The following is a 13,357-nucleotide window of genomic DNA, read 5'->3' on the forward strand; positions in this document are numbered from 1 at the left end:
CTGGGAGAATTCTCTTCGACTGAACTGAGAATCTCCACAGGATTTATTTATTTTCTATAATGAACTGGGCTTAGCCGAATTGGATTTCTGTTTACGACCAGATTTATATGTCCAGCTACAGACCAGCTGGCTGCAGAGTCCCTGTGGTGGGAAGGCCCCTGACAGCCTTTGTCACACTTTGCCAGTCAGGTCTTGTGCTTGTGCACCTTCAGGATGAGTATTCGTCCCTTGCTCTGGGGTGTCATGGGAGGGAAGAGAGGTGTCTGAGAGGCTGAGAGAGAAAGAAAATTGACTGGTTTGCTGGTGGGTCCCACTGAGAAGTCAGACGAAAGCTTAATGGTATTCCTGACCTTAATGGGAAATAACTGAACCCATAGCGTGTCCTATTAAAACAAGCATGAGTTTATCCTTTCAAAAATAGATTATCATTATCTTTCTTTATGGGTGACTACTGCCATGTCCCTGGCTTTTCTGGAGCAGTGGTTTCCAACAGCCATGCAGTTGTGGTAGGCTCTCCACATGTCTGCATATTGTAGTTAGGATGATGCACAGCTTGAAACACCACAGATGGAAATTCAAAAGCTGAATTATTAGGTTGCTCATATTGTTCCTTGTATCACCTGAAGTCAGGAAGAAGCAGGAGGTGGTAAGACAGCTGGGATTTTGTCAGACTTTTAGAATCTGAGTGGGTGACACTGCTTCCCATGCTGCTGACCTAGTGAAGGACAGGGCTCTTTGCTGTTGCTGCCTGACACCTCAGAAAGAGTTTTCATCCCATTTGGATAATTACACTTCCACTGTCCTTCTCAGACTTCCTGGAAGTGATAAATGGGTGAGCTGCTTTGTAGAGGAGAGGTGTTCTTAGTTCCCAGAAGAAGTAAAATATAAACTAACAGCTCTCTAAATTGCCAGATTCTTCATTTGAGGAAAAAATGCTCATTCCCACACATGTGCTTAAGGGAAAAAAATAAAAACCAAATAAGGACATGTTGGGGATTGGGGAGCTGTTTGTGGTGAAATTCCAGTTAAAATAGATATGACTACACTTTCGAGTTTATTTAAACAAAGGAGGTAATTTAAAAGGAGGTAATTTAAACATTAGTCACCATATTGTGAAAAGCACTGGCAAAAATAATTCAGTGCTTAGTTTTGAATTTTTAAAATTATTACTTAGATTTGATGACAGACTGAAGTCAATGTGAAGCTGAGCCCTCTTTTTAAGGGTTTTGGAGGACTGACTAGATCTGAATTTATTAAGACCGATGCTTTTCTTTAAGATGTCTGTTTTTAAAAGGTAGCTTGCTGTGTTAAAATTACTGTCTAATAAGCACTAATAAAGAAAATCAAACGTGTAAATTATAGTTTATTAGAAAACCAGATTTAATTGTTTTATATTGTCACTTGCACTGAGCTGTTATGTCAATACTATTATTTAGCAAGACAGCTTTAGGAAGGCTTAAAGAAAAGAAAAATGTAGGTATAGCAAGGCATAACTGATAAAAATCATTTTGATTATTTAGACATACTGAGCTGCCACGTGTATCTAGGCTGCTTTATGACTTTTCTAAGACAACTGGCAGCAATCTGCTGTACAGGATTCTCAGGCATTGGCCATACTTGGTACTGGGGGTGCTTTACCTGTCCAGGCTTTAACTGGGGGAGTCATGGACAGCTGTGTACAGATGTGCTCTCCTAGTCAGGGCTAGCCATAAATGGGAACTCCAGATTGCTAAACTTTCTGCCTTCCTGGAAGCAAAAAACATGTTTTTAAAAACCTCTGACAGAAGGTAAGTGAGATAAATTCCGTGGTATTTTTTCCTTAGCTTTTTTGTTTGGTTTTGGTTTTGCTGTAATAGAATAAAATATTATCTGCCTGCACTTAAATTCTCTTTACAAATGTATTGGTAGGGTTGCCACAGACCACAGGAATGAGACTATGAGGAGTAGTTGTCTTTGGGAGGTCTTAAAAACAACTAAGCCTTTGTGGGTAGGAATACCAGAGCAGAGGGCAGCCTTTTTCTTTCCTAAAATATCAGCACTGTTTATTTTAACACATAATGATGAAATCACAAACCTTATTTAAATTTAAGAGGAGAGACCTAAATTTGATTTGGCCAACTATCAAGCAGCCAGAAAAGCAAGAACATAACTTTTCTTTCTTTTACCTGACCTAGTGCTTCATTGTGCCCTGGTGTGCTGGGGGAGGCACACTATGAGGATGTGAAGTATGCTATAGTGTAAACCAAATTAACACACGTTCTTTTAATTTATCCCCTTTTAAACTTAGGGAAAGTGTAGCATCTGTTGAGAGTGACTCACAAACTAGCTCTGTTCTAGTGCCCAACCACCTCTGGGTGCTGCAGCACTGACATTTCCGTTGTTTGATTGTAATTAACACTATTTGTCATAATTTGGTATGTTCAACTAAATGTAAGCTAGCACAATAAACTAGAAGAAAGGGAATGACTGATGAAACAAAATGTTGACAGCCATCTCTTAGCAACCACAATGACCAGAGTACAGATTTGAAACCATTGCTGTTTCTTAAGGCAAAAAGCAAAGAAATCTCTTTTTTTTTTTGCAGTGACTGCAATAGATTCCAATTTTCATTGAGTTCTACTTAATGATAATCTTGCTGCCTCTGCTTTTCCATGTGTTGGGCTCTGAACAGGTTTGCTATCTCAAAGCCACAGATGCTTGCCCTGGCAAGATTGCTGAAGTGCTGATGTACCAAGTGATGTTGCCTGGGGCAGTGTGTGCCTCTATAAAACTGTGAGAAACACAGTTGTATGTTTTTGTACTAATGTATGCAAGGAAACCATTTCTGGAGGGTGTGTAAGTTGCAACAAGAAGCAAGCTCAACAATTTTCCTGTTCTTCTATTGTTGTGAGCCAGAGCAAAATTGCTAAGAAATATTATGTCTGTGACGGAGAAGGGGCTTGTGTTTAAGGAATAAAATAAATATATTTGGATTGTTCCTTTTTCTGTGCTTTAAATTATGTCTATGTTTGTTTTTATTCAGATAACCCCTAGTGAAAGTCATGGCTTGTTATATATGTTAAATGCTTTCTGCTTCTCATCTTTGTTCTACGAGTTGGCTAATTTACAGAAAGAAAATTTATTTAGCTTTCTCCCCTGTCAGTTGAAGTAAAATTAAGATAACCAACAGAACTGCAGACTACAGTGGCAAGACCATGAAAAATTCAGGTTTTCAGAAGAAAGATCTGACCAGTGGCTTTTCAAGGATGTAGCATCTGCTGCCAAAACTTGTCTCCTGATGATTCACCAGCTAGGAAGAAGGAGTTAGTTTTGAAAATTGGAAGGGCAGGATGTGAGACAGGAAGGGAATCCTTCCTCTTTTCCATCCTTCTGTTAGAAAGGTTCAGTTCAGAACAACAAAGTTCAGAGGAAGTTTTCCATCATTGACTTCATTTGGTGGACTTGGCAGTGTTAGGTTTATGGCTTGGTTCAATCTTAAAGACCTTTTTCAACCTGGATGATTCTATTACTCACTGAAGGTGCTGCACCTTCTTGTTGTATTTTTCACAAGAGTTTGAACAATCCTTCTGGTTGCAGAAATACCAAGACAGCAAACACAGCAGCTATATTAGTACCAGAGTTGTGTGTTCCCCTTGTTTATAGAAGGGCTCATATAAGCACAGTTACCTTCTTGTGACTTCCCCTTCATCTGCTTTTCAAGTTATGGGTACGTTATAGTCCCCTGACTAAGGGGGTTTAAATGGGTGGGGGATGATGGGGCTTTAAATGGCGTTCAGTAGAGACAGCTCTGACGTGTTCTTTGGATTCCAGGTTCAATGAAGATTTAGGGGTTTAGTGGCTGAGGGTTTGCTTCCATAATGTTGATTATTGAGATAACAGTGCTGCCATTGATGAGCGGTCTTTGGAGGTGGTGTATCAAATTGTACTCACTGCAGTAGCATGAAGAACTGTAGTTTTAGCTTTAATAGTGTGTTTTTCCACTTACTGGTAACTATAGAAGGATTCTGTCAAAATGCTTGTGTCTTCTTTTTTTTTTTTTAACTGGGTGAAATACTTGGAAAATGAATGCATAATAGGAGAATTTAAAGAATGAATAGTTTTTGCTGGGCCTACTGCTTACAGTCAAGAGTGGACTAATTCATTTTCCTAATAAGGCTGCTCTGGAAGTTGGAATGTTTTGAATTACATTAAATGTCATGAAAGTATTCATCAGAGAGGATTGTCTTGTGGTATGTTTATACAGCAAATTTAATCATGTTTGGTCAAAATGAGCTGTTTACACAAGCTAAATATAGCTGGTTTTTTTTTCCTCTAATAAAAAAGAAATTACTGATGTAGAAGCTGTGCAAAAAATCGTACACTTTGATTTTCAGTAATAGTTTGTCAGTAAGCAATGACTGCAGCGTCTGTTTTTGTTGTTTATAATAATTCTTATGAAGTTTGATACAGCAATCATTTGCCAAGGTCTTTTGTGTGAGTTGTTTATAATAAGCCTAAATACTGAGCTCTTATGTCTTTGGTTTGTTTGTATGTTATTGAAAGTATTGCATAAACTAATATGCTGAACTGCTAGTTTTAAATCATTCAGAAAATACCATGCTTCAAGCCATCCTGCTTTCTAGTAAGTAGTAACAGGGCAAGTGTGTCATCTCACTCTGAAAACCTTTATCATCAGTTATTCATGCATTCAATGGGACCAAACCTGCATGAAATCCTAATATGTTTAATTGCTAGGTGGCAAGTGAAGTGCCAACAGCTAAGGAATATGCATGATTCTGCAGTTTAATTACTTTTTGGCTGTGCAGTTCAGTGGTATCTATGGAAATGTTATGGGAAATAGCCCTGAAGGAAGAATTTTCTTAAACGTGTGTGTTGGATGTGTTTTCCTTTTCAATTTAAGTGTGCATTTCCTTTTGTACTGTCTTGTCTAACCACCACACATTTTTCACATTATGATCTTGGTGGCTCAGTTTGCTGGGTGAGCATTTTCCTTTTACAATATGGGATAAATCACAGATTTTTTTAGTCTGATTATGGGCTGAAGTCAACAAGGCCAAGTTAAACTCTTTTAAGCATGTCTGGGGCACACAATTGATGTCCTTGGTTCAAGTATGTTTGTGGGGAAAATGTTGTCTGTCTGTTTGAAAGGAACATCATGAACATTTTCGTTATCAAGATTTTTTCCCCCCACCCTTTTTTTTCTTTTTGTATGATATTTTTGAAGATGAATTTTGAAAAGTATGTCTTCCAGTCGTCTGGTAATAGTGGCATAAAATAATTTTTGCTCAGCGCTGTGTTGATGAGTATAGAGGCAGTGTAATCCATTGCAAGCTCAAATTTTGTTATTGTGTAAAAAACAAAGAAAAATAAATATGTTCCTTTTATGTGACTTAAACAAATTCCAGCTTTAGCGAAGGGAAGATTTTTTTCTCAAGTGTGAAATATGGTAGTTGGCTTGAATAGTCAGTATCTTCCTAATTCTTCCTGTTGGTCCAGCTTAATAGATACATAACACATTTCAAGTTACTGTATTAAAAATGAACAAGTGTACCTAAGGTAGAGACAGTCTTAAAAAAGACAGAAATGTTTCCATATGTATTGGCATTATTTTCTCCCTTCTTGTCGCTTTTGTTGCTGCAAATTGACAACTCTGCAATTTGGAGTGATTAATGATGCACCCCAGTGCTGTGGAAGGCCAAAGGTCAGGCTTTCATAGGCTGCACACTCTGTGGGAAAGGGGAGAAGGGACCTGTTCCCCAGAGCAGACAAAACCCGCTCTCTGTTGAGAATTGCTGTTGATGTGGACATAATGTGTGTCGGCAGCCGTGCACGAGTGAGGAAGGCCAAGTGCAGAACATCATCTTCTCATGCTATGCATTTTTTCCTTTATTTTTTCTTTCTTTTTAATTTTTTTTCCTCCCTCCTGTCAGCATGGCACCTGGATTATATATATTTCCCTATTTGGAAGGTAGATACTGATTCTGCATCAGGATTCCTGTTCGTGGGATCTGATGAGGTCTGAGGGCCAAATGACTTTGAGGGAAGGAATAAACATTGTGAACAAAATAGTTAAGGGGAAGAAAAAAGAGGACAAAATGGAAAATAAAAAAAGAGTTGTTAAAGGTAACAAGTGTGCCTAATTCAATTGTAGCTATCCATGCTTTTCTGGTAAAAACTGAAAAGCTGGTTTATATAGTAGAAGTGGTTTTAAAATTGTAGCCTCTGTAAGCTGATTTCCAGTTAAATTAACATTTTTCCCTCCCTAGCAAATTGTCTTTTGGAAATAAGAACCCAGCTGCAGTTTTCCAAACCTGTATTCAGAAGATGTGTCAAAAATCCAATTTTCTATGAGAACAGCATGAAAACACTCAAGTGTACCAGCAGCAATGTTTGCAAACAAAATGTTAGTGTATCAGATTTTTTGCTGGGTTTTTAATATTTTTTTATTTTAGTGCATGTGTGTGTATTTTTGCATATAAGTAAGTATATGCAAATCTGAAAAAAAAGCACCCAATTGAATGAGATGTTTTACCTGTAACATGTTGCCATTTCAATTTAGATATAACAAAATCTCTCAATTCTTTATCTACTTAATCCTTTTCATTGCCATACTTCCTTTCCTTCCCACCCCCCCAAAGTAGTCTCAATGTGCCCATTGTTTGGGAGAAATTTTTTTTGACATCTACTATAGAATTGTCGTGACAATAATCTTATTTTTTGAAAACCAGAGACTGTGTAAAAAGCTTTATATTATTTAACTTGCCAAGTTCTTTGGGAGGATTTGTGTTATTCTAAAAGGAAGTGCTCTGTTTTAGGCCTGTGTATGGGCTATGCACTATTTAAAATATAAATACTGATAGACTGATTGTTGACGAGAGCTGTGGAATTACTTGACAGTTTCTTGTGAAAGAATGAAGAACAGAAAGCAGATTGGAGTTGAAGTCTGAAGTGATGATATAGAATTATGAGTTTATAAATCTAATAGTACTTAATGCTAGATGCTAGACTTCTAACATTGTATCTGAAATTAATTCAGTTCAGTTTTGCCTTTTCGTTGCATTAACAACAGTGTTGTAGATTTAACTTGAATACTTCTTGTTTCCTATAGAGGAAACAAAATTAAATATTTTATGTATGTATGGGTGGATGTGGTGAGTAGAACAGTGAAATGCTTAAACATTAAAGAATTAGTTTTTTACGTTTATGTTTGTTTCTCTTTTCCAGAGTGACTTCTATACAAAAACCTGATCATTTTCATGTGACAAAGGTATGTTCATCATCAGAACCAAGAAATGTAGCATGTGGCACTAACTGTTACCCATCTGTCAAACCCTGTTGAGGATAAGCACTGGCATTCAGACTTTCAGTATAACATGTTTGTTTTCCATGTGTTACATTGAGAGTACTGAATCATTTGGATCTTTGATTATTTTTTCCCCCTCCTGAAAAAGAATAGAGAGACCTGGAAATGATTATCAAAAAGAAAAAATAAAAAGGTGAATAAATATTATTTTCTAATTCTTGGAACCTTTTTTTTTAAAGATTTTGCTAGTGTTTTCCCTCTGTACCTAAGAGAGAAACAAGCAGGTAGAATTTTTTCAGCACTGATTTTTAAAATTCTTTGTGGAAATTTGTTTATTTCAATGGACACTGAAATCTTTTCTGGTATTTGAGAGAAACCTATCCAAATACTACAATTTCAGAGAACAAGTCCCCTCACGTTCCTTAAAGCCCTGGACAATTACTTGTTCTTGAGTTCTTCTAATTTTTTATTCTATGCAACAGTTTCAAAACCCTCTTTCTGATAAAAATGCTGTTTGCAAGCTTGAAAATACCTATAAATAGCCTGTACTTGAAAAGCCTCTCCAGTGGACATAATTAATGTGTAGTATATTACTGTTCTGCTGACCATGACCTTTAAAGGCCCCTGGTTTGGGGACAACAATGTTAAAACATAGTTCCCAGCACAAAACCCCAAGCAAACAAAAAAATCAGATTTCTTGAGTGTATTATCTGGCATGGGTGTGTGGAGACATTGGGGAGTATCAGTGTGCTCTCGTTCTGCTCTTAAAGGTCTTAGCAGCAGATCAGTGTGTGAACACTTGCACATTCCATATTTGTGTATGGGGAATGTGCATATCTCAAATTGGGTTTGAGACATGGAGTGTGGATTTTTCTACAAAGCTCTGGTTTTTCCCACATGACTTACCCGCTGGGTTTTGCAACAGAGCGGTTTTTCAGTTTCTTGTGAGTTTGATTTGTGGAGTGTCTGTTTTGGATATGCCAAGAGGAGCTAGCGTTGTGGAATTCCATATTGATTGTGCATGTTGGGATCATTCCCTCTCCTGAGATGCACGGCTCAGGTTGTTTTCCCATACATTTGGCTGCACTCTTGGTAAAGCTTGCTTCTGTGCTTCACGCCAGGTGGGTCATCTGCCCCAAGAGCAGCTAAAAATCCCTGCTGAGGAATGTGCATGCGTTTGGCGTGGTTTTGTGTGTCTCTGTTTTGTTTTTCATCCCACATAGGCAGAACCTACCGAAGTAGTTAAGCCTGTGCCCATTGCCTCTGCTGTTGCACCCAAAGCCACTGCCACAGCCAGCGTGGCTTTCAATAAGACACCGAGGCCGTTTGGAGCTGTAACCTCCTCCAAGGTCACCTCCATCCCATCACCGTCCTCCGCCTTCACGCCGGCGCAGGCGTCGGCCGCGTGTGCCGCGCCTGGAGTGCATGCTAACGCCAAGCCTAACGCTGAGCCCTGGCCGCCTGCGCCGGCCGCTCCTAAACCTGCAGTTCCTGTCCCACGGCAGCACGGCGCCGACGGCGCCCAGGACGCAGCCGAGGGGCCGCGACGAGGAGGCAGAGAGAACCAGGGGGAGAGTAAACAGCAAAATGGGTAGGTGGGATTTCTTTTTTTGCTGTGAGGGTCTTTCCTCACAGGAAAAAAGCCGGGCTTGTTTGAGGGCCAAGGAAAACGCAGCTCAGAGGAGTTGTTTACTCCTCAGAAATTATTTTAGAAGTGATGCTTCAGAGGGCCCCAGCTAGACTTTTGGTGATGGTTTTTCTCACGAGTGACATGTCAGTTTATAGAGTGTCACGGCTAAATTGAACAAGGACCGTGGAATGCTTTACATGATGTGTTCTATCACCACGTTCTGGACCTTACAACAAGCCTGGTGTTAATTTCAATGTCCAATCTCACTGTGTATTTTGACACCCAATACAGTGACTGAAAGCAGCAGGCACTCAAAAATGCAGAGCAGTCTGTCAAGAAGGATCAGTGGGTTCTGTGATGGCTGGGAATGAGACACTCTGGAAGAACAACCGTGACCCTGGCAGAACCAGTAGAAAAAGGTCCCAGAAAGGAGGCAAAGAGACAGATATCTCACTAATTCTCTGCACAACACAGGAGAAGCTTTAAGATGTTTTCTAGGAAGCTGATGGGGTTAAGCGCGTTTTTTGCAGTGCTATAATATAAATACCTCAACTTTAAATTTGACCTTCACCCCAAACAAGCTATGCAGATTTAAAACATGAGTAATTTCCTTATTCAGGTAATTGTTTATGTGGAAGTGGGCATCAGAGACTGAACATTTAAGGGACTGTTAGAGACATAAAAGGCTTTATCTAGTGTAGCATCTGACTAGTAAACAATAGATTAGTAAACAAAATTGAGCCCACCAGCAGTCCTGGGAACTCAGACCTGCAGCAAGATTTTGCCTGGGGTTGCTTTGGACTCTCCTAGAAATTCCTGGGCAGAGTTTGGGAGCTGTAGCACCTCAGGGACTGGTTCCCAGTGCCTGCTGTGTTTGGGTGAGAGGAGGAGGCTGGGCATGAGCAGTCCCATGCCAGTTGGCCTCTGTGACCAGCAGCTGAATTAAGTAATAAAAAGGGGCAGGATTGGAACTGTAGGTTTCAGTTTTAAGAATGTGAAACCTGGGCTTAAAAGCTAAAAGCTGTGGTTACTATTTCCCATCCCACAAAAGAAAGGGGCTGGAAGAATAGGCCTTGTGCCTCTCTTCTCTGATATTCTCTCAGTATAGAAAGTATATGAAGAACCCTACAGAGAGGTAAAAATCCATGCTAACTAAAATACTGACTAAATTGCAGTTTCAGTTGAGTTTCTTATGGGGTAAAAAAAAACTACTTCTTTAGGTACTTACTCCCTTTATGTTGTAGTATGAATATTTTCCATGTGTGGACTCATAATGCAGCCCGTATGCATTTTATATTGCACTGTAGCCATGGTGAACTTCCAGCCCTTTCTTAAACAGATGATGGCAGGAATCCACTCTGCAAAAAGTGAGTTCAAATTGAGAGATCCCAAGGACTTGCTCACTGCTGGTGCAGTTGTTGAATAAACTTGGCAAACCCTCTCTTATCTTTCCAGGAATACTGTTTTAGCAAATAACTGTGTAAGGAGTATTCAAAAGCAGCAATTAGTACTGAAAAAGAGGAACAATAGCAACAAAATTAAGTCTCCTGGAAGGAAGTGCTGCAGGCACAGAGTAAGCACTTTACAATCAAGATGGGATGACTGGGTGAGCACTGCTATGTGCCCTACCTCACTTAGAGGATGAATAATACATCAAGGAGGATGAATAATCACAGTTGAGAGGTGAAGAAATCCCTGTCTCACTGTCAGCCTTGCAGATCTAGTTTAGAAAAGTTTGAAAACATTTCAGAATTGTAAAAACCTAATTTATTTTGCAGTCCTTCTTACAATATTGTGTTTGGGCTGGCTAAGTGTCCTGCAGTCCTAAAACAAAAACAAGTGGACAAACCCACTAAGGTGGTTATATTGGTCTGCTGCAACACTACTTAATTTTACCTATAAAAGTTAAGTTTCTGCAATGATGCCTGAATATCTCCCAATTGAAAATGGTATCAATGACATCTATAAACTATTGCAAACATTGAAGTTTGGAATAATTGATCAGTCTGAAATGAATTCCATTTTGTTTCTGTGGCTTGTTTGATTCATTTTCTCAAAACATGCAAAAAACCAACTTGTACGTTGTTCATAGATGGCACTGCTTAGCAAATGCAGTTCTCTAGACATGCACCTTGTTATACTCACAATTTCCTCCCTTCCTCTTGGCTTCCGTCAAAAAACATTCAGGATATAAACTATTTGACTTCAGAATGGGAAAGGAAGTTTAATTTCCCTTGTTTAGTTCTGCCTTAGAAAGCAAGAAATTTGTCTTCACTAGCCTATGTGCATTTGCACTTTTATCAAGACCTTTTTGCCTGCTCTTGCATGAAGATGTGCCTGCTGCTTAGAACAGGTAAGATGTGCACAGTCTTCACTCAGTTAAAGTTCAGCTGGGCTAAAATTTTCTCTTACAGGCTCTCTTGATGTTTGTAAGTTTGATTTATGTGATATAGGGCTTTACCAGAGCTTGGATTTGGAAACTCCTGTACTATTTTAAGAAGCAAAGAATTAATTAACACATCAAATACTTTTTTTTTTCCCTTGCAGATAGCAGCAGTGACAAAGTTAGTATCAACAGCACTGGACTTGAATTATGGTTATTTTCCTATTGGAATAACCAGCATGTATTCTGGTTTTGCAAAATTTCAGCTCTTACAGAGCTGCATATTTAAATTTTGCAAACAGCTTCAGCTTTTCTCAGTGTAATACATTATTTTTTCTGCATTGGACATGAAGTGACTTTGCTTTCCACTGTGCTACATTTTGCAGCTCATTTTTATTCTACAAAACATTCATGTGGTGTTTGTGTGTACTGATAAATTCTTGGTGCAACTGTGGTTCATTGGTGTGTGTTGGTAATACAACTAGTAAATGGTGAAAAACAGTATAAAGATAAAATTGCTTTGAGAACTGTGGAATGAAGGGCTGGATTCTGAATTGATACAGGAAAAAACACCTAACATCCATATACCCTGATTTGTGCATATTAGGATGATAAATCATTGAGGTTTTATTGGCTTCTCTCTTCTCCCCTTGCCTCAAGGCTGAGTTAAGAGAGATCCTGTCTCGCTGAGGTTTCCTTTGTCTCTGGCACCACCTTGTTGCCTCAGTGAGTCATTACTAGTAGACTCTTAAGCCTTAGGGGAGACCAGTAGGACAAGAGAAGTCACCGCGATTTTTTTCTTTATACCACTTGGGTATATAACAAATGTGAAAGACTGCTTATTTCACTGGGGTAATTGCTAGAATGCAGTAAATTGCACATAAATTGCACATTAAGTTTTCATGTATTTCCACACCTTTAATTACTGCTTTAACTTTCACATTTCATTTTTGCTATTAACTGTTTAAGATGCTTTACTCCATTTTTCTCTGTTCTCCATCCTGAAATTGCCACTGCCTTTGTTCCTATACCTCTTTCTCTATTATCAACTTTGATATGTGATACATGCTCTTCACTAATATTGTGTGTCAATAAATTAAATCTTTTGATTTAATTTTGTACTGTACCTTTCATATTCTGTCAAGTATTAAATATTTTTAAAGCTTAAGTTTTTACTAATGCATTCCATTTAATGGGCCTGATTCTTACTTGTTAACAGTTAACATCATTCCTCACTCATTTTCCACCTTTCTTCCCCAGAAATACTTTGAACCATTAAAGTGCAGTGAGGAGGTAGTGTCAAAAATAAAAGCGACTTCTAAAGTTTTGTTGGGTTTTGATTTTTAGTACTTATTCGAAGTTTTATGTCTTAGGAGCTAGTTTTTCACAGTTTTCCTCCTGTAAATTGTGTAAAAAAAAAGGTACACTTAGCGGGTCTTAGAGATTAATGCTTTGGAATAACAAATGTAGAACTTAGGAGTAATTTCTATAGTTGGAGTCTTCTGTTCCCTTTTCCCAAATTTCCCAAATTGACACATTATTTACATCACTTACTGGAATCAAAGCTTTTAGATCCTGTACCCTTGAAAGTCATGCTAGTGCAAGGATTGATAATAGTCTTGATAATAATTGATAATAATGATAAGTCTGTAGATTGCTGTAGGGAAAGTTTCCAGGTGGAACAATCACCCCACTGCTTTTCTTTCAATGAGGGTATCTCCTCATTATGCCTCAGAACCTGGCTATCTAGGCTTTCAGGTGGCCTGGTTCTGATCTAGCTTTGCCAAGTGCAAACCACTTGGGGTGTACTGGGTAGTCCTTACATGTGCACACATCTGTGCTGTGCCCCTTGGGAGCCAAAGGGAGAATTTGTCAAGGGGCACCTGATCTGACCTAGGTAGACTACCCTGCTTTACCAAAACAAATTTCCCTCTCATCCTTACAGGGAAATCACCATGGGTTTAATTAAAGTATGAGTTCTGTGCAGTGGTTTTAGTGGTAGAAGGAGAGTATGGCTATTACTTGGATTTTAGTGCCCTTT

The 13,357-nt window shown here is 38.8% G+C and overlaps 1 protein-coding gene across 5 annotated transcripts in view; it reads left to right on the forward strand.

Annotated features, from left to right (window-relative positions):
- The window catches only part of PDLIM5 (PDZ and LIM domain 5), a 126,577-nt gene that overhangs the window by 63,058 nt on the left and 50,162 nt on the right, over positions 1-13,357 (forward strand). For 3 of the 5 annotated variants that reach the window (XM_054514687.1, XM_054514686.1, XM_036382460.1), the window contains exons 4-5: positions 7,225-7,267; positions 8,527-8,894. In XM_054514687.1, coding sequence (XP_054370662.1) covers positions 7,225-7,267; positions 8,527-8,894 — 411 coding nt within the window. Of the gene's footprint in view, positions 1-7,224; positions 7,268-8,526; positions 8,895-11,480; positions 11,498-13,357 lie in introns of all 5 variants that reach the window. The other 2 variants (XM_036382461.1, XM_036382462.1) reach the window with 2 other exon arrangements.

The sequence above is a fragment of the Molothrus ater genome, chromosome 4 (genome assembly GCF_012460135.2).
Source record: "Molothrus ater isolate BHLD 08-10-18 breed brown headed cowbird chromosome 4, BPBGC_Mater_1.1, whole genome shotgun sequence".
NCBI classification, from domain to species: domain Eukaryota; kingdom Metazoa; phylum Chordata; class Aves; order Passeriformes; family Icteridae; genus Molothrus; species Molothrus ater.